This window comes from Lates calcarifer, linkage group LG15 (genome assembly GCF_001640805.2).
Source record: "Lates calcarifer isolate ASB-BC8 linkage group LG15, TLL_Latcal_v3, whole genome shotgun sequence".
Taxonomy (NCBI): Eukaryota; Metazoa; Chordata; class Actinopteri; family Centropomidae; genus Lates; species Lates calcarifer.
In genome coordinates this window covers 26,676,231-26,696,556 of record NC_066847.1, presented here as the reverse complement: position 1 = coordinate 26,696,556, position 20,326 = coordinate 26,676,231, and the positions used below count along the sequence as shown (strand labels likewise).

Below are 20,326 nucleotides of genomic sequence, written 5' to 3'. Positions count from 1 at the left end.
ATGAAAATCAGAGTTATGGTGGGATTGCCTACCAGGCGAATTTCTTTCATCAGCTTTCGGGACGGGATGCTGCCTGCCTGAGTCTCACCTAACACCCCCCACCTCCCCTCCCTCACCCCCTCTCTTTTTTTCTCTCCCCCACACACACATAAACCACATGCTGTCATTAACAGAGTTCATTTCTTTCCCAGGATTTACATTCTTCCCATAAAGACATGCCTCCTCCTCTCTTACCACCCACACCTCACTGTTCCCACTTCATGATTTGTTACCCACACACATCAGCCACATCATACTCACACAGGACGCTCTCCCTCTCTACACCCCCTCCCCACCACCAACACCACCTTTTCTCTCTCACTCCGCTCTGGTTCAATTGGCGATCGATAAAGGCTGCATTCAAATTGTAGGTTAGACTCCTCTCCGTCCTCAGCCGCTTTGTAGGGGATTAAAAAAAAGAAAGATGTTGAACAGCAGATGCAAGAGCGCACCACCAGAGATCCTCACACTTGATGCCCCTCTCAGCAGAGATGGTTGAGCCCTCGTCCAGGTTGCTGTGGTCCTATCCTAAAATTCAGTCTTGCTCACTTCTCTCCTATCAGCTGACATAGCGCGGCGGGCGGCTCTGCCTGTCTCTGCTCTGAGAAGGGAAAGGGAATCTACTTCAACCCCACAGAGAAAAAACATAGACTAGAGGTTATATGTGTTAGTTTTGAACATGAAGGGGATTTACAGAGACGGATACTACGACGGATCTATTGAACTACGGGACGTTTTCAACAGGAGATGCGTTAAATGTGGCCGAGGGGACTTTGTTCAAGCCAAAACGATGAGGATTAGGACGGGAATTGTTTTTTGGAATCTCATCTTTTCACTGATGTTCACTTGTGTGAAAGGTACGAGCCACTGCAGCAATGCTCTGTATTTTCTGATGCGCTTGGTGTACCCCTGTGTGTGTGTGTGAGAGAGAGAGAGAGAGAGAGAGCGTGCGTGAGTGTGTGCGTGCGACAAATCAAAAGCTTTAACGTTACAGACGTGCGCAAAATAGGCTACCACGGTTTACTGGATGGAGTTTTAAGGGACGCATTTCACCGGTTTAGTGCTCAATGCAGGCTTTGACTGAGACGCTCAATAGATATTCTTGCGGTAGCCTACGCTTCTTCTAATAGCCTACGTGAGCTGCTTTGCTTAGTAGGCTAACTAGTGAATTGTTGAGGCACGAGTGCATGCACTGCAGATTTCCTATAGGATGTTGAGAGATTCTAATTTATTTAGGCTAAAGCCGTCCGCATGTTCTCCTTTTCTGGGTCGAGTTTGCAAGTATTTATGTGGGATCTGCGTCAGGCCAATTTCTCGCCAGAAATCTTACTGGTGCCATTTGGTGGGGGTGGGGGGTGGGGGGAGGTTGAGGCAATTAGTAGTGTGGAACCAATTTGTCGACTGGTGTTTAACGGACTTGCCAGTGCAGGCAGGTGTAAGGTGGGCTTGTTAGTATTCTAGTGGCTCTTTCTCAGGGTCTGTCCATTTGAATAGTCCCTGTAGCTGGAGAGGTAACCACTGGTTCCATTATGTCTCTTAAATGCATCAGTTTAATTTATTTACATCAATGAAAATTTCTGTGAAATGCCACTTTTCTGGGACAGTTTTGTTTAGAAGATATAGCTGCAAAATTCCTAGACTTTGCATTGAACTGTCTCTGCTTTTCTTCCTCTTGTTCACAGCTTTAATTTGATTCATGCTATTTACACACTACAGCTTCAAATCAGGCAAAGCAATTGTTGCTCATTCACCACACTGCAATTACCATGTGCTCATCCATTGTCCACTGGCATTTAAACAACATTTCCAGAAAACAAATAAAAATCAATTTCTTGCTTCTTTTCAGTTTAAGTTACATGTTAGTTATAAATACTGAGTGTAAGTGCATGTGTCTCTGTTTTTCTGTGTGTCTGTGTGCACCATATATTTAATGTCACACTCACTGTGGGAAATTCTCATTTCCAACTAAAAGTGAGGCTATAGGGGAAAAAGGCAAATCCAATACCAACCCTCAAAACGGTTTTCTTCTCAATGTGTTTGTGTGTATGCACATGTGTGTGTGCATTCAGGGACATTGTGCGTGAGAATCCATGGCTGTTATATCTGTTCAGTGCATATATGTGTGGCTGAGTATGGGCACTCACAGATATCAATTTACATGCAGATTGTTCACCCTGTGAGTAATTCTTATGTCTGTCTATTGGGGGTGGATGAAATGTGCAGCATGCAGAGTACCAGCGCCCACCAAGAATGAGCCAAGTCGAGTCGAGCAGAGTCGGGCACAGTTGCTGTTTCATCACCACCCACATTGTGGCAATGTCAAACCTCGAGGCCACTGCCAATCCTCCTAGTTCTGTTACTTATTAGGGAGCCAGCCAGCCAGGAATTGGGGAGGGAGGGGGGAAAAGAAGAAGAGGAGGAGGAGGAGGCCTGGCTCCTCACTCGGAAAAGAGTGAAGGAAATAGTGACACGGAGCAAGGCGAGGGGGAAGAACCATGGAACAGCTGTTGTTCCTCTGCTCTGACAGTTGACACAATGTTTGCAGAAGTAAAAAGATATCTACTAGATCTGGCCTATGACTCACCTCTCCTGCTAAGATAATGATGCTATAAAAAAGCCCCCTATCTAGCAAAGTTTGTACAGCACTGTTAGCTAGAGGGGCTTTTTCATTGACTAGAAATTAGATTATTTTTGAGCCAAGAGCCTTTGTGTGGGTGGTGCACACTTCTGGTTCTCTGTACATAAAGTCATCTCAGTTACCTGTTTGATTCTTGGCACTCTACGCATATCATGAAGTGGTGGTGTCTAGTGAATGTCAGCAACTTAGTTTTGGAATTAATAAAACTGCAATGTGGTGTTTGAATAATAAATAATATTTTCTCTTTGCGGCAGTCCACTACCAAACAACTGAGGACATCCGCTGCAACTGTGTCACCTAATCCTCAGGGAACTTATAAAACTGCTTGAAACAGACACAAATTTGGGAAGCTAAATTGCAGGCACTGATTTTTTATTTAATTTTTTTTAACAGAGCAAAAGACCTGGGTCAAATACAAATTGAATTCCTTTACACCGGCAATGAGCACTTTACTGTATCTTCTCTTGAAGCCGCATTTGCATTTTTTTCTTATGACAGTCACACTGCATCTATTGATTAGACAACGATCAATCAAGTTCATGATTATGAAACGGTCACAAAGCTGACAGTACCCCCTTCTTATGACGCACTTGTTGGATCGAATCCACCAGATATGGATCCACTGGCACTACTTCCTGGATCCTCCCTTTATATTGTAAACAGTTTTTGGAATATTTCTTATCAAAACTGATGAATGTTGTGGTACTTTGCAGATCATTATCTACTAAAATATTCAGATTCAATCTTTTGGGACTTCTGTTTACCAAACAGTCCTAATAATGAGCCAACAGAGAAAAGTAGGAAGGGACATTATCGTCACGGGAAGTTGAAGGGACACCACGGGAGAGGACAAACACAAGGCACCGGCCTGTTTCCCACACTGTCATTAGTGCATCATATGACAGTGAATAATTGATGATAGTGAAAACATTGTAGAAAATTGTCCATCTGTTGTGTCTCACTAATTCAGTTTATTGTAATTATGCTGTATTTCTCGAATTTCCTTCTAGCCTCCATATTTAGTTAAAAAAAAAAAGTTTATCTTTTTTTAACTCTATACCAGACATTCACTAATTGCTGGTAATCAGGTGGGTTCAGCTCAGACAGTAATCTGGCCACTGAGCCCTTGATGAAGACTTTCTCTCAATGTGATTATGTAAACAGGCTGGAAAGGCTGCTGGGGCTAATCAGGATTACAATTTGTCTGTGTAATTATACACTATCTACAGGGAATGCAGGGCATTATCCCACTGCCCCTCAGGTTCTTGATCTCCACAACCAAAGAAGAGTGGCAGTGCAAGAAAACAGTGGACAGTCTCCTGAAGAATCATTTAGGTCCAACTAGATCCGGAAAGAAAAATATACTATTTTCCAGGATACAGGAACTTGGAACAACAACAATTTTACTCCCTGGATTTCTGATGCCTCTTTTAGTGCTGACATCTCACTGGATAGTCCTAGTGGTGTACCAAAGTACTTCTCAGCTCACCCACTGGCCTCTCGCCCGTGGTTTTAGGTCTGGGCCAGGCTGTTGATGGTGCTGACAGATCACTGCAAAGGTTGGATATAGTTTGCTGGTTCTGATTAAGTCAGTTCTTCTCAGGTATCAGTTTTAATATAAGCAGTACTCTTGGGGGAGAGAGATTGGCAATATCTTGTCTTCAGGAAGAAAAATAGCTCACCGTTTGTTGAGATTAAATGTAATAGGTTGAGGAGAAGCAGCTTCCAGAGTCAAGGCTACAGATTCAAGGTGGACTGTCTGCACCTCAGGTGCCATTTTCAGAGGGGATTAAACTGTTAACTCTCTGGAGGCATATTTGCAGATAAAAATGTATGCATTTATTTGGCTTTATCCATACTGAGGTTAAAATCTAGAAAGTGAAAAATGTGCAACTGTGGTTGGGATACTAACACTTACTAAGAGGGGATTTAAATGCAGCAAAGCAGGTTACTGTAAGTGAGAAGTAATTAACGAATAACCAGTAACTATATTGCTGCATATAAAACCCATATGTATGTGTTCACTTAAGCACAGAAGTGTCCATACATCTGGATATTTCTTCTTGTATCCACAATCCTTCACTATATTGTATTGTTCACTTTATAACTTGTAACCATGGCATACCCACGTACCTTCTTGAATCCTCCTCCACAGTGCCTACTGCTGTTGTTGTTTGTGTCTGTCGACTGGATTTTTGATATGTGACAGGACAGCAGGCAGGGGTGAAGCATGGTCAGGGAAACAAAGCAGGGGTGATGTGAAGGTAATTGAAGAGGTAGTCCTCTTAGAGGAGGTTGCTGTGATCCCATTGCATGTTTCAGCAGCAATTAAAATGATAGGTGAGGAAAGCTTAACAGATGCCTGTTTAGACTCTCAACTACATCACTGTGCAATCAGTGTTGAGGAGGCAGCACTGGGGGCTGCATATTCCATCTAGCTAGAAAATACAGACCTAGACAGACCTATGCAAGTAGAACATGCAATCTCAATTGCCAGTGAGAGGCTCTCAGATCATCTGCTTATTGATTTCTTCATAAATGATACATTGGTGTTAATTTAACAATTTCTAAATTTTCTATCATCCCCTGTAAGGAATAGTGAAAATGTGATTTCTCATATGGGGTTACAGTGTTTTTTCAGGCAAGAAATTCAGGCCTCTGCTGTGCATGCTGAAAAAGTCATTGATTGGCTAATCATCTGATTTTAGGTTTCCATGCTATGTATATTGGCTCTTTGGTGCTGGCCTGTGGAGCTATATGTATTAAAGCATCTATTCATTCATCTTTGTCCATTCTCAGTCAAAAGCCAGGTCTAATTTTGATCATGAGAGCATCACCAAGGACATGTTGTGTCACTGATACAAAGAAACCGAACCTAGGCTCAGGCCAATGTCATCAAACTGCAGCACTGGCAGCTTTAGACCTGTGCTTTCAGCCCAACCTGTGGCATCTAAATGCAATGACAGAGGCAGAAGGTAAGAACTGACATAGAAAAAAGGAGACAAACAAGGAAAATAATAGCCTCTTTACTGTGCCGCCTATAGATAATGAGTGTTACAACTGTAGAGTGTTTTGCTGTCTTTTCAATATCAACTGTGTATGTGTATACTTGTATTTTATGATGTATATTTTACAGTTTAAACCTGCAAAATGTTTTATTTATTTATTTATTTTTACAACCCAAACATATTTTCCGCTGAATTCTAGGGAGAGTTTGGCTAACAGCACAACACTGCTTGGAATGTCATTGTTTCTTTTCCACATTTCTTTGCAGGGGAAAGAAAGAGGGTCTTTACATTAAAAAGGGGATGAGGCCACAGGAAATCACAATGTAGGTTGACTAAAACTTAAGTTAGAGTTGCCATAATTAGTTAACTAATCCTTTAATTGATCTACAGAAAATTCATCAGCAACCACACCACATTATAACTGTGACTTTCATCTTTCAAGCAAAAACAACAAATATTCACTGGTTTAAGCCTCTCAAATGTGAAGATTTGAAGCCTTTCTTTGTTATATATGATGGTAAACTGAGTGTTATTTTGTACTGTTTATTATAGACAAAATAATTATTTTTGATTGACCAAAACTGAATCAGCAGAATTGAGTGTTACGGAAGTATGTTACATATATGTTGTTTTATTAGTATGATTGTTCATGACAATTGATAATGATAATTACTACTTAACTACTTTGGTTTATATGCCTGATTTAAGACCAGGTTATAAGTATTTAGAGAGGGAAATAAGTAATAATTTTTAAAAAAAAGTCTTTGGTTGCTTTTTATTTGCAATTTTATTTTTGTGTATTTCATATACTCTGCAGGTTAGCGTGACACAGTAATGTTCCATCACATCTGCGGGTGCAACAGGTGTTAAATGGGAAACACCAAAAACACGTGCATATACAAAAACACACAAGGTCTCAAAAGACTTCGGCTATAAAACTCATTGCCTGCATGTGGTGCAAATGTTAAAATTGCAGCAGTTATTGCTTTTCTTTCCTGGAGGTGCGACAGGTTAGCATGTGTAGAATTGCTCTAACAATTTCTGGAGAATCTACAGCCTGCTACATGTCAGTGAGGCAGTTTGTAAGTTTGTGATTGAGTTTCAAGTGAGTTGCATGAGGCGCTTAGCATCTAACAAAAAAACAAAAAACAAAAAAATAAACACATCCTCACTATGTGAACAGGCTATAAACTGGAGGAGGATGTTTACTTGGAAAGTGAAAAACAGTATTGTTTCAGCCTCTGTGTTTGTCTTCAGATAGAAAAAGACAGATTCTCATTCTGTGCGCCTTTCCTTTTCCTTTTCCCTTTTTTGGGGAAAGTGAAGTGTTGATGTTTGTTTGGAAGATTGGAGGCTAGAGAGACAGGCGTCCTATTAGATGTGTTGTTGGCTCACAGTTTGGTGTTGTACAGCAGCTCTCGCAGTGGTGGCCTGGCATCAGGTGCAATATGGCTCAGTAGCACTTCGAGGAGGTATTGGTGTCTAGCCATAAAATACTGTATCTGCTGGGAAGTAGCTGAAGCACCAGCAGCGTGCAGACGTTGGGAAACAGTTATTATACTTGGCCACGCAGACATGCAACTGCTGTTATTTTCTTGTGCAATGGTGTGTGTTTGGGGTGTGTATTTGTGCACGTGCCAGCTGTGTTTCAGTGTGGCTGTGTATTTGATTTTAGTATTTTTCACCTCAGTGGTTGGCAATTTAAAACCACCAAATGGAATATTTCAGAGCCCTTTTCCAAATTGCAATGACACACTCATGAGGTAATAGTCATTCTCTAGAAAGCCTCTTTTCTGTGTCTGCTGTATGGAGCCCATTTCCCTTTCATCAACCATGCAGACAAGCATAGTGAGGGGCTGCGATTATGCACATTCTATCAGTATGAATTGTGAAGGTGCCGCACAGCCATGCAGATAAAATCCTTCTCTTTTGGGACATCAATTTAAGATTTCTGTCTACTAAGGTTGCTGTCTAGGCCCTAGCAGTCATCATTGTTGTATTCCTGCTTGTGCTGATGAAAAATTATTTTCACTTCCCCCCACATTTTATATCTGTGGATCAGAGTGCAGCTTCTCATAGATCTGAGAGAAAAGTGCTTGGATTTCTAAAAACAAAATTACCACTAAATATAACTCCTACGTGCTGCAGCATTTCTGATATGATATGGTGCAGACCCTGAAGATTCATGATCTGAAGCTACGACAGCAGACAAGTGACAAAAGGCATTTTTCCTCTTCTTTGTGCGTTTCCTCTGATCAATGGAGACATAATCTATAATTTTAATTTCCTTTCCCTTTTATGTTTACTATTTTGTGAAAGTTTCAGTTTTACTTAGATCACATTATTAACACAGTATATGGAAATTATTTCCCAGAGCTGCACTCATTTATCTCCTGAAAACCAGACTTTAGGAAATCAATACTTAACAACACCCCGGAGTGTCTGTGTGTAACATTACTGTTTCTCTTCATGGTGTTTTGTAAGGGTTGTAGATACAAAAGAGAGACAGGAACTTTGCAGCAAATGAAGCCTACCAGGATGTTTGTTGACCTTTGTTTTGCCTGGTAAGGGCTCTATCTTTCCACTGGGTGCGCAGTGCACTAACCAGGCTGATGGATATCTCTATATTGGCTGACTCACCTTCGAGGTCAGGTGCAAATCATTGCAGGTTTTTTTTGTATTTCAGCTTTGATTGCTAGGATTGGTGTTGTTGCCTCCCTCTTTGTTTGTGATAGGCCATCATCATGAACAATGATGAAATGCCAGCCAGAGGAAGAGGTGTCCTTGACTAAGCATATGCTACAGTCAGTTGTGAGGAAATTGAGTATCAAGTAGAGAGAGAGAAAATAATACATGCCAAAAATAAGTCAAAAAGAGGAGCTTGAAAGCACATAGCTCAGTAGGCTTGTGGATATTGGGCTTAGGATTTGTTTGAAGAAAGATACTCTGATGTATGAAGGGTGAAGGAAAAATGCTATATGCATAGATCGACTAGTTGTGCAAGTATTGTTCAAGGCAAGGCTCAACCTGCTGTGAATATTTTTGCACTTTAAGAGAATGTGCACTTAAGTCATTCAGTTATTTTTTTTGCAAATTTGTCATAGGTGATACACTGACCTTTACATCCAATCACTATTAATGACAAATAGAAGTATCTATATATTCTTTTTTTTAATTCTTTTTTTCTCATATACAGCATATTTCAGCCAGTGATATTAACAAATTACTTAGTGCAGCTCCAAGTCAACTTTCAAGACTTTTGAGGACTCAGATCTCAGCTCAACTCTCTATTTAACACACTAAATTCAACAACCAGCTGTATTTGGTATACTGATAGAAAGCACTGGTTAAAAAGTCATAAAAAATGTCCCAAGTAAAGCTAAATCACAGTATTAATAATACATTATAACATACTAACTCTAAGATTTATGTCACTGTATAGAGAGAAAAGCTCAGATTTGTGAAGAGAAGAACTGTGATTGGCCTTGAAACATCTCAAGTGAATGGTACATTCACACACTGGCCATAATAATGCCAGCACTTAGGTATTTTTATGAAGTGATACATCCAGGTGCAGCAGTAGCTCAGTTGGTAAAGTATGTTTGCCATTAGTCATATGGTGGCTCAATCCCAGGCTCTTCCCCACTTGTCCTTCAGCAAGAACAACAAACTCCAAATTGTTCTGGATGTGTGTGCTTGTGGGGGGGGGGGCTCTGCCAAATGACTGTCATGTAATGACAGACATTGTCATTGTAGCATCCTTTCTTCTGACTCTGCCAACTTTTCAAAGTGTATAGTTCCTTTATAGTTCCAACAGACTTAGCCAAATTCCCCTACAAAGATCCCTGCAGCTGATATCCTCCCACTGTTCTGTTTGTCTACACATCAAAGAAGTTCAGACATGTTACTGATTAAATACCCCAGACCAGCACTCTCTTGTATGTAATGCATAAATGCTGTTGCTTCCAGATGGTCACTGCTCAGTAAAGTAACTGATGTGCGATCCAAAGTGTTTTTGAAATCTTTAGTTCACAACCTAAATGCTATGAGGCAGTGTGCAATGCTGCTCTACTGATGCATAAAGTTTATACTGACTGGTGCCAAAGGGGGGCGCTACAACATTTCTTTAGTTGCCAAGACTTAAAATGCCATTAATCAGGGAACAAAAACTTTAATTTCAATATCACATTGGATGCTCTAAGCCACAGGATTTTGTTAGATTAGATCAAATTTATCGTCTCATTTGAAAAATTACTTTGGATGTGCAGGCTGCCACATAAACTAGGGACAATAGACAGTCAACAAAAGACAAATGCAGCACAATAGACAGCAGATAAACTCAATAGACTTTAAGGACTATGTAGTAAATGGAATAAAATAAATTTGCCAAACTGTGTGGTGCAGTATGTAATGAGAATTCAACAGTTTCACTGCCAAGGGAAGAAAAAGATTTTGTCCAGCAGTTAATTCTACCCTGCGGGGGCCTGAAGCACACAGAGCAGGTCACACTGTGAAGGTTTATTTTCCAAGCATGTTTAATGGTGGTCTGTTCAAAAACAATCGATTGGGATGGCCAATTTCTCATACCCATTAACAATCACCCATTACCCTGATGGTCTGTTTGTCACTCATAATAATTTGAATGGCAGTAAATGACTTCTCCTCCCCTTTCCCTGCTGCACATAATCATTTCTCTTTATGGCCTAACTACAAATCTGCATTAATGTTGGAGGACAACTTATTGGCTGTTTTCTTGTTTAGGGGGCACCTTTCCCTTCATACACCACTCCATACACTGGAAAGTCAAAATGTCTCTCATTTTCTTCCATGCACAAAGTAAATGCTCAAATAACCAATTTAGCCTGCAACAAATTTGTTTAGGCCTTGAAAATAATAGGATACCCTCTATGATGCATAATGTTTTTTTTTTTTTGTTTTTTTTTACAAAATCAATCTTATTTTTCATTCGCACAGGGTACAGCACAGTGGTTCATTAACTGGATCATTCTGCCCAAAATCTCTGTATTCACTGGGAAAGGATCGAAGAATCACATTCAGTAGTCTTGTCTTACATTTGCATTAGTGAGAAGCTCTACAAGACAACAACACATATAAATATGCATGCTCCCATACACAGATACAATTCAGACTGACAAAGAGACAAACACCTTCAGAAAGCTCATCAGGGCAGTAGCCAAGTGCCATTTTTCTTCTTTAAGCTTCTTTACCTCAGCAAGTATAACAATCAGCTATCAGCATCAAAGGTGTGGTGCAGTGAAAATGCAGAGTTTGTGTGTATATCCAAAAGGCCAGGGGTAAATGTAACTATTTGAGGAACAGCTGGGACCATTCTTGAGCTGTCTGTCAGCCAGCCTGGCTGCCTGCTGAGGCCCCTCTTTTCTTTCAGACGTGTGCATTATGATACTGATTCATAGTTCTGAACTGCATTTTCCCCACTGTGCAATCACAGCATGTTGTTAATTTGGTTTCTCATCACAATTTATGGCCGGTGTTTGCAGCATGGCGTTAACATGGGGTCGGAGAAAAACCCCCGGGGAGTGCGTTTTACAATTGAAGTGATGATGGAGGTCGGAGCAGGCCAATAAGCAGTGACAGTGGAATTCAAAGAAGACATACTGTAGGTCAAAGTGGGGAAATGGATTTAATGCATGTCCTGTCTCCTGTGCAAGGAAGCACATGTTGCAGTCGCATTTTCCTTTGAAGTAAAAAGATGAATGTTTACAATATTCTTTTTATAGATACAGCTTTTATGGAGATGACAGTGCTTAACATATTACAAGCTTGTATGATTCACAGTACTGAATGGGGGATTCTAATTCATAATAGATAGCTTATAGAAAAAAAGAAGAACAAGGAGGGCAATAGATAGTGGGGGGAGGTGGGGGATTGTTGGGAAAATGAGAGGTAGAGTTGCAGAGCAGGAAGAGAGAGAGCGATGAAGAAACATTCTGGGCACAATCGGCTGAAGAGGCAGTGAATGAAATAGGTGAGTGAGACGGAGAGAGGGTGAGAAAAGAAGAGGCTGAGGAGGATACAACAAGGGAAAAAAAAATGCAGATGGCGTGAGAGAATTGCAGGGATAATGAAGGATGAAAGGAATGCATAGATCTGAGAAGGAGAAAAAAGGAGGAAGGCAGAGCGAGGGAAATAGATATCTTGGCAATGAGCATCTGTTCTGTCATCCTCAGGACATCAGAACAATCAGCCACACAAACACTGCTAAGCAGTTCACACAGACTGCATTACTGTGAATAGTTCGCAACATTAGTCATCTAATGCTTGACAAACACTGAAATATTTCTTGGACTAATAGAGCTCTGTGGATGCTGCTCTTGCTCTAGTTACTGTATAAATTCTTGGTGGAACAAAAAAGCTGCAAATAAGAGCATTAATACTTAACTTTGGTCACTGAAGATTTTGCGGGACTAACTGAGGTTTGTAGGCTTTTTCCTTTGCTGTGTTGATATCTTCAACCAGGCTTGCCTCAGGATTATATTATCCTACAATGGTTAGCCACAGTTACACCGTGACAAGGTTGTGCGGTAAACTTACCACAACTAAAATCTAGTTTGCCTCACTTGCACTTGTGACAATGTAGCAGTGATTAAAACTGCATGTCTCTAGTTTCATATATTTTTTACTTGGCTGTTTTAACGGTTTCATACTAAAAGACATCCAATCAAGAAAAGCACTAGCAGTAATCACTCTATTGTAACATTCAAAGTGTGTTGTTAGGAGTTAAAAGTTAGGAGACTCTCATGAGAGTCATTTTTGAAAAATATGGTCAAAATTGATGCAGCAGAGGCTGAGATTTCCTCACTTTTACTCCCTGTGAAGTTCCAAAACACTGGATCTTTCCCACTGTGCATTATGAAGATAGCCCTGGCAATATAATCTGAATTACTTTTTCAAACTTTCTAACCATTGTAGAGGACAAAATGGAACTTATTATACAACTTGTTTTAGTAGAAGTATCCTCTGTGACAAGTAAACTGAATCTAATGTGTAAAATGGTGGAGTGCCCCTTAAAACAAACAAAGCTTAAATGTTTGCACACCCCCTTTAAATAGTCTTATGTCTTAGACTCAGATCAATACTGTAGACGTTAACAGAATGCTGTGGAGCATTAGATTATCTGTAATGTCTTGGTTGCTCCCACTGTTGCGTGGTACAGCTGCATTATCCTGTGGAGATGGCCAGGTAAAATTGAATTTTAGCAAAAATGTTTTCATAATTATGTTCATAAAAATGGTAGAGGTGACTCCAAGATGAATAACAGACTGAAACCAAACATCAGTATTCAAGCAGTGTAACATTATGCATCTTCTGATCTTACTGCTGTGACTAAAGTGAATTAAGTCTAAACTGTAACTACAACAGCACAACTGCAGGTGGGCTCACTGTCAGTAATGAGTAAGTTTTCCTCAGAATTCTTGCTCAAGGCCATTTTAAATGGTAAGAGTGGGTGTGGACTATTCTGTCTTCACATGCCTCTCATTAGCTCTTACTTTTCATTTTAAATATCTCACATCCACCCAGTCTTTTCATTGCTTTTAGTTTGAAACAAATTGTAGCAATTAGTAAAATTTGTTGGTGGCAGCTTTGAAAAAAAATGAAGGGAATGTAAAACAGATATCCAACAGGTGGGACCTATTTCACGTCATTAAATTCAAGAATATATGACAACTTGAGGTAAATGATCAGTATAGATAGAAACATGTAATAATATGCTATGTACAGGCCACCAAGCAATATCCACCAAAAAAAAATTCCACATTTTGCCACTCATACTTACAACTTTGTTGAATCCTTGAGGAGGGCTGTCCTGGTACTTATGATATTCCCAAGAGAACTTGAAAACAGCAATAATGCACCGTATCACAGGTTGGATCATGTTGACCCTGTAGGCGGCGCATCAATGCTGTGAATTTGCCATGATTACCCCGTTTGCTCAATGGTAGCGGAAATAATTGCGACTTAGACATGCAACAAACCTTGGTGGGAATTTTCTCCCACAGCATTTAGAGCAGCAGCACATCAGCAGACACAGCATCAAAACCTGCATGGGCATACTGTATCTATAACTGTATCTATAAGAGGGTCAGGCCACTTGATCACTGGATGCAGGGGAAGTGAACTGGTCTAGGCAGGGGGGCACATCAGTTATCTGACAATAGGTGGAGATATACCATAAAGCCAGGAACTCTGGGTCAGGACTCGTGAGGATAATATCCTGAAGGTGTTGCAAGATGTAAAGATTGTGGAAAACTGTTACAGTGGATAATCGTATTGGTGATAATAGAGTTGTTTTTTTGTGGAATACAAACTGCTGCTAGGCTTTCTCCAAAAAATAATGAAATGAAACAGCTTGACAAGAGGGAAATTAATTGGTAGTTTGTCTCACAGTTTAACATTTTGACTATTCACTCACATCAATTTATAAGAAGGCGTACATATTATTGGGAAAAATTACTGCTGTCTGTCTAGTTAGAGGCCATTTGAGTTGCATAGCTGCCAAGTGATCTGTGTGTTTTACTTTTTTTCCCATACTGCTGTGCATGTGTATGGCCAACACTATGCAAAACATCATTTACCTACAGAGTGTGAAAAGCTAATTACACTAGGAGTAAATTGTGGGGGGTAAACCATGCATCTTAATTAAGTTTGCATTTCATTAGACAATATTCAAGATAGCCTCAAATAAAATAGCTCTCTGTACTGACTGGACTGTGTGTGCGGGAATATGTTCATACATTGTGTGAGTGTGGGTATATACTGGAAGTGTTGAAGAATTGGAGTGATTAACGCCACCAAGGTTAGCCAAGCAATCATTTTACTGTAGTTTGACAATGATGGTGTAAGGCTTAAATACACCATCCCACCCGTGGGACACTTTGGCCTTGGTAGCACTACTTTAAATGTGATATGGTCTTCACAAGACACAGTCTTCACACAACCTTGTCAAGTTATATATTGTGTGAAAGCTGTAATTCTTCTGACTTAATGTGTGTAAAGCATTGTAGGATATGTGGAGCTATGGCTCCACATAAAAGGTGCTACTACAAGCCTTATATTCCCTTTTTAGTCTCAGTATCTCTTATACTCATTCTGACGTTTTGGTTGAACAATTTAAATAGTTGCTTTTTAAAAAAGACCAGAGTTATAACTGTAATCACAAGGGTTGAGTGGTTCAACATTATTTTCAGGCTTGTGCACAAAAATGGAGGTGTCTGGTAACAGGTTAACCTAATATGTCAAGGGTATTGATTTTCAGCAATCCAGTGTACCAAGGTGCAAAGATATATCTTGTGTGGGCTATGAAACAGAATGTTAAGGGCATGTGGCACCATATTGGCAGACCTTGCTTGTTGCTTGTCCCTGGGGGTCTCTGACCCTCTGGAAAGAATTGGGAGGTAATGATGCATCACAAATGCTTTGTACTAGTATAACACTGAAGTCCTCAATTATGCATTTCTCTTCCATTATTACAGCAGAAGCTGTTGCAGCCTATTCTTTTTCTTAATTTGAGGGGGAATTGAAAACATAAATGAAACACAAAACTTGTCCGTCACTCAGCTGGTTGCCAGATTTCTCTCACAGCTTGTTCCAGCTTAGAAAATGTGGATTTTCCAAACAATTTGTTCTCAGTTGAAGAAATATTGCACCTGAACTTAACATGGTGAATGCAGTTGTTACAATAAAAGTGTTACTTGGAATAGCATCTATACAGGCCTATTTAAAATGTTTTAAAGCCATTCAGGTTATTTATTGCCTCTTGGATGCTTACACCAAGCAAAATTAAACACATTTCCTGTAAGGAGCTCTACAATTTACTCCTTTTTTCTGTGTGTTAGAGAGCAGAGTGCCTTTTTTGCCTCTGCACAACTAAGAGAGTTGTTCACAGGCACTGTATGCATTTGATCATGACTTGGTGTTTGTTTTCTTTTGTTCCAGGTTTCATCCACACTTGCGGAGGCACTTTAAAAGGGAGGAATGGGACGATAGAAAGCCCCGGGTTTCCATATGGATATCCAAATGGAGCGAACTGTACCTGGGTGATTGTTGCTGAGGAGGGGAACAGGATTCATATAGTTTTTCAATCTTTCGCTGTGGAGGAGGAATATGACTTTTTATCTTTGTATGATGGGCATCCACACCCGGCTAACTTCAGGACAAGGTAAGGGAGCGGCCCTGAAGCCGTGCACCTTGAAGGCTGTGTTTGAAGGCTGGCAGGCAGGGATGGGAAGATGTGACGGGAAAACCTTCAATGATCACTTCTGACGGAAAGTTCATCTTTAATGTACACATGACAAAGACTGTTTATTCTTGTCAGGGAAGTGTCAGGCAAGTTAACAGTTGTGTGTCAGGATTGGAGTGTGTCTTCCCTTTCCTGACATGGTTTTGTGCAGAATTGAGCTGCCTTCACAAAACTGCAGATAGTTCTCATTGGGATTGTAATGTAAAAAGCTAATTTTGTGTTTTGATTTCAAAGGAACTTGAACAGTGATTCTCTGAACAGTTTTATGTTTTCAGCAGTAAAAGAAAAAGAAGAAAGAAAAAAACCCAAAACATTTTTTTTTTCATGAAACGGACATAAAATAGTTGTGTGCTGACATACCAAAGCAAAGAAACCCATCAGTCTGAAAGCTCTATGCAGAATCGCTAGCATTTATTTCTGAATGAGCATGCTGTGTTGGCTTCAGCGATGCAAGGGTCAGCTCAGTAACTACCAGCCTTTATTCAAATGATTCACTGTAGGAGACAGAAGTAGAGAAAAAAACAGGAAAATCAAAAAGAAAGATCTCACATTGTTTACTTTTAGTCACTGAACAGCCAAACAACTGTTTACCCAGGGTGCTTCATGCATTCTCATGAAACCCTGACATTCTAGGTTACGAGTTTCCTGTGTTTCTTTTTATTTCATATCTCGGTATCCTCACTGCCTGTCTCTAACAGAATTCTTTGGCTCAAACTGTGCTTGATTTTGACAGTAAACCCACACTATGCAGCTGCGAACAATTCAAGAGACAACTTTAAGAAAGAACACTCTTGCTGAGATGACAGTCATGATTTTTGCTCTGGAGGCATGTAACATAAGATATTGTAAGGGATGGACATAAGATGCTGCTCTAAATAGGCACATAGAGTCAAAAATATTGAAAGTTCAACAAAGACATTTGCCCAGGGTATACAAATCTTGACGTTATTTTTGTGGGATGTGCGCTATTCAAGGATTTTGATTAATCACCAACATGAGCTCAATCAAACCCTCAAACCTTGCAAATTGGTTTAAGTGTGAAGGCTATAAGCCAATCATCACTGACTTGGCCACTGAAAGAAATTATATATATATATATATATATATATATATATATATATATATATATATGAACAGTCATAATATATGTGTGATTCAGAGAGAACGTGAACTCCAGCATTCCTCGGCAGTTCTGTTTCCTTCTTTCCTAAATGAAGCCTGCTTAAAAGAATCATTTCTTGTTTGGATTTCAAAGGAAAAAGCCACAAAGGTTTCATATTTTACTTGTCAAACCAAATTGCTCAAAATAAACCCTCTCTTTATAGATAAGTGTGCTGTGTATTATGAGAAGATTATCTTTCATCTGAGCTGATGGAAGAGTGAGGATACATGCATCAGCTTTTAAACCTGTCAAAAGCTTTTTTTTTTTTTTTTTTTTTTTTTTTAAAAGACATCTCAGTGTCTGATTATCCACTTGTATTCACAAGCATGTTCCATCAGAGGTGAAAGTGGGGGCCAACATTTCTTATTGTTAAACATTCAATAGACAATACCAAAGTGATTTTTCCTGGCCCATTTATGCGGCTCAACTTCAGTGGAAGTGGACCGAGGTCACATGCTAATAAAATGGAGGATGTATAGCAAAGAGTGGCAATGAAGGAGAATAATTCAAGAGCTGAATCATTGTTGATACTTCAGCAACTGAATCACTTGGGATACTTAAAAGATTATGTTTCATGGTGTTTTCAAGGTCAGGCTTATGAAAGGTTTATCACCACACTGGTTGACTCCACATTGATCTCACATGTTTAACTCTTTTAACAAATGTGGTTAAAAAGTCTAAAAATATTCTTTAGTCTGAACAATTACAGTATTGTTTCAAACTGGTGTATCATAAACAGAGGATATTTTAATATCCACAATTAAAGTTTTATGTCAGTGAAATTGCATAGCAAATAGTTATGGCAGCCATTGTATGCTGCTGAAGTGCGGAGATAATCGTTTTGGTTGTTCAGTGTAACAAGCGTTGTCACAGCGCCAGAATTTTTACTCCCATGCCAATAGTAACACTATCAAATTGCACAAGAAATTTGATAAATCAACGAATCTTTAATCCGTGAAGGAATGCATATACACTAGGTGTCCCTCAATCTGACTGATGACGATTGATTGATTGATCTGACGATTAGTATCGATAAAATAACGATAAAAAGAAATGGTGGGCGTTGGAGAGATGATTTCTCCATATTACTTTTAGTCCTCATTACAATAAAGAGTGAATTCTAAATTTCCCATTATTCATGAATGCAGCACCAATCTCCACTCAAACCAACGCCTAACTCTGATTAGCGGAATCCCTGACAGCTGCGCTAAAGCCGAGAATGTAGATGAAACTTCAGCTGGAACTTGTATCAGTAACTTGAAAAGATGGCTTTTTGCCTGCATGTCTTTGGACGGTGGGAAGAAGCCGGAGTACCCGGAGAGAACCAACGCAGGCACAGGGAGAACAAATTTAGCTAATTTGTTCACAGAACCGTGAGCTAGGAAAAGTTTGCTAGGTCTGGCTAATAGCTAGCGTGAAATGTAAGAAACTGAACGCAAAGTTGACGAACAAGAACATCAAAATGGCATGAAGACATCATTACCGCTGCGTCTGCTAACCCAAGGTAAATTTGCTTTATGTCAGTAAATGAAATTTAAATTCACTCCAAATTTAAATTTGCTCAATGCTTTGTTGTATAGGAAAAAAGAAGGATAGCATTTTGATATTTTGCACACTGGCTAATTGTCAAGTCTTTGACGCCAAAATGGAACAGATGTTGTTAAGTGCACCTGTTTATTATTTGTTTTGCTGATCTCTGTCTGCTGCTCCACATCAGTGGAGATTTTGGTCTAACTTACCAACAGCTCAAGTGTGCAAACAAATAAAAACTGTTCTTGTTAAGTGTTTGGGGGTGACATAAACAGCTTACAGTATACTACAGTTCAGGAAATTACATAAGCTATGAATGATGATGTATTGACACCTGGTATTTAGGTGTTAAAGCCCAAGTGTATTGTTATTGTATTTATCTTAGTAAAGCTGCTTCTTCAATTCTTATGAATGAAATGACAATTCAATGTTCAGTTGAAGTTGCAGGCTCATTCAGTGACAGCTGTACTGTATCAATGTCTATATGTAAAAGTAGAGGTCACAAGCCAGTAGTTTGATGTAATGAAACATGTTTGATATTCAGTAACAACTATTAACCTGGTTTACGTTCATCAGCTATTGCTGGTGACTGTGACTCAACAGATCCTGTGGGTATATCATAAAAGCCAAATAAGGTTCTTTCAAAGCTTTTACTGTGGAAAACAAATACTGAAATTGTTAATTTTCATAGTGCACTGCTCATTATGTCCTGTGACTTGTTTTGCTGCATCTTGGCACTGCTTTGTTGCCATAATGCAGGTAGTTGGTGATGATTGAGTTAGCTAACTTGGCTCTGTCTGTCTGTCTATCTATCTATCTATCTATCTATCTATCTATCTATATATATATATATATATATATATATATATATATATATATATATATATATATATATATATATATGATGTGTTACTTACAGCTGATACGAATAATAACAGGCAACCTTTTTCTCTCCTTTTCTTCCCCCTTACAGGGTAATTATAAATAGAAACCTTGATAGAGATTAAAGAGGTCTTTAATTTATTAATGTTATTAATTAATTAAGGCAGAAATTCAGAAGGGAACATGACAAAAGCGACAATGAATTTTTAACATGAAAAAGAATCGACATCCCCGTGATGGACCTGATTAGTGTGTCTCCCTATTGATCTATGTATTCTCTTTGCTCTGTGAAGTTTTTCCCCTATCCCTCTCTCTTGGCACTGCACTTATATTACATTCAATCCCCCGTGCCTGAGACAGACTGGTTGAAGTCACTCATTATTGTGCTGAAGGATGGTAGAGGACGGAAGGAGAGTTAGGATAATAAAGCCTTTTATTTCATAGTTGCCCTGCACAAATAATGACCTCATTATGGAGATCTTTTTGCTGCCGTCATTATGCAATTAATATGACAAACCTGTACTGAATACTGTGTTGACAAAGGCTTAGTTTTTGGTTTGTTACTTGGCCACAGAATTGTTTTTTCTTGCTGTGGCTTGTGAATGCGTGATCCCTCAATGATGGTCCTCAGCTGAACATTGAACTAAACACAATGACCATGCATCTGAGGGGATTTTGGGACTTTAAAAGACAGTGTAAAAAAAACACTTTCTAAAAAAAAAAAAAAAAAACTTTCTAGGTCCTTTAAGTGACAGTCAATTTGAAACTTGACTCCAGTGAATCATGGA

General features: G+C 39.4%; 1 protein-coding gene across 2 annotated transcripts in view; it reads left to right on the top strand.

The window, feature by feature from the left end:
• The first annotated feature begins 368 nt into the window (after window positions 1–368).
• The window catches only part of LOC108888711 (CUB and sushi domain-containing protein 3), a 197,833-nt gene continuing 177,875 nt past the window's right edge, over window positions 369–20,326 (top strand). For both annotated transcript variants that reach the window (XM_018684823.2, XM_051076168.1), the window contains exons 1-2: window positions 369–896; window positions 15,661–15,883. In XM_018684823.2, coding sequence (XP_018540339.1) covers window positions 719–896; window positions 15,661–15,883 — 401 coding nt within the window. In that variant the 5' untranslated portion in view covers window positions 369–718. The remainder of the gene's footprint in view (window positions 897–15,660; window positions 15,884–20,326) is intronic.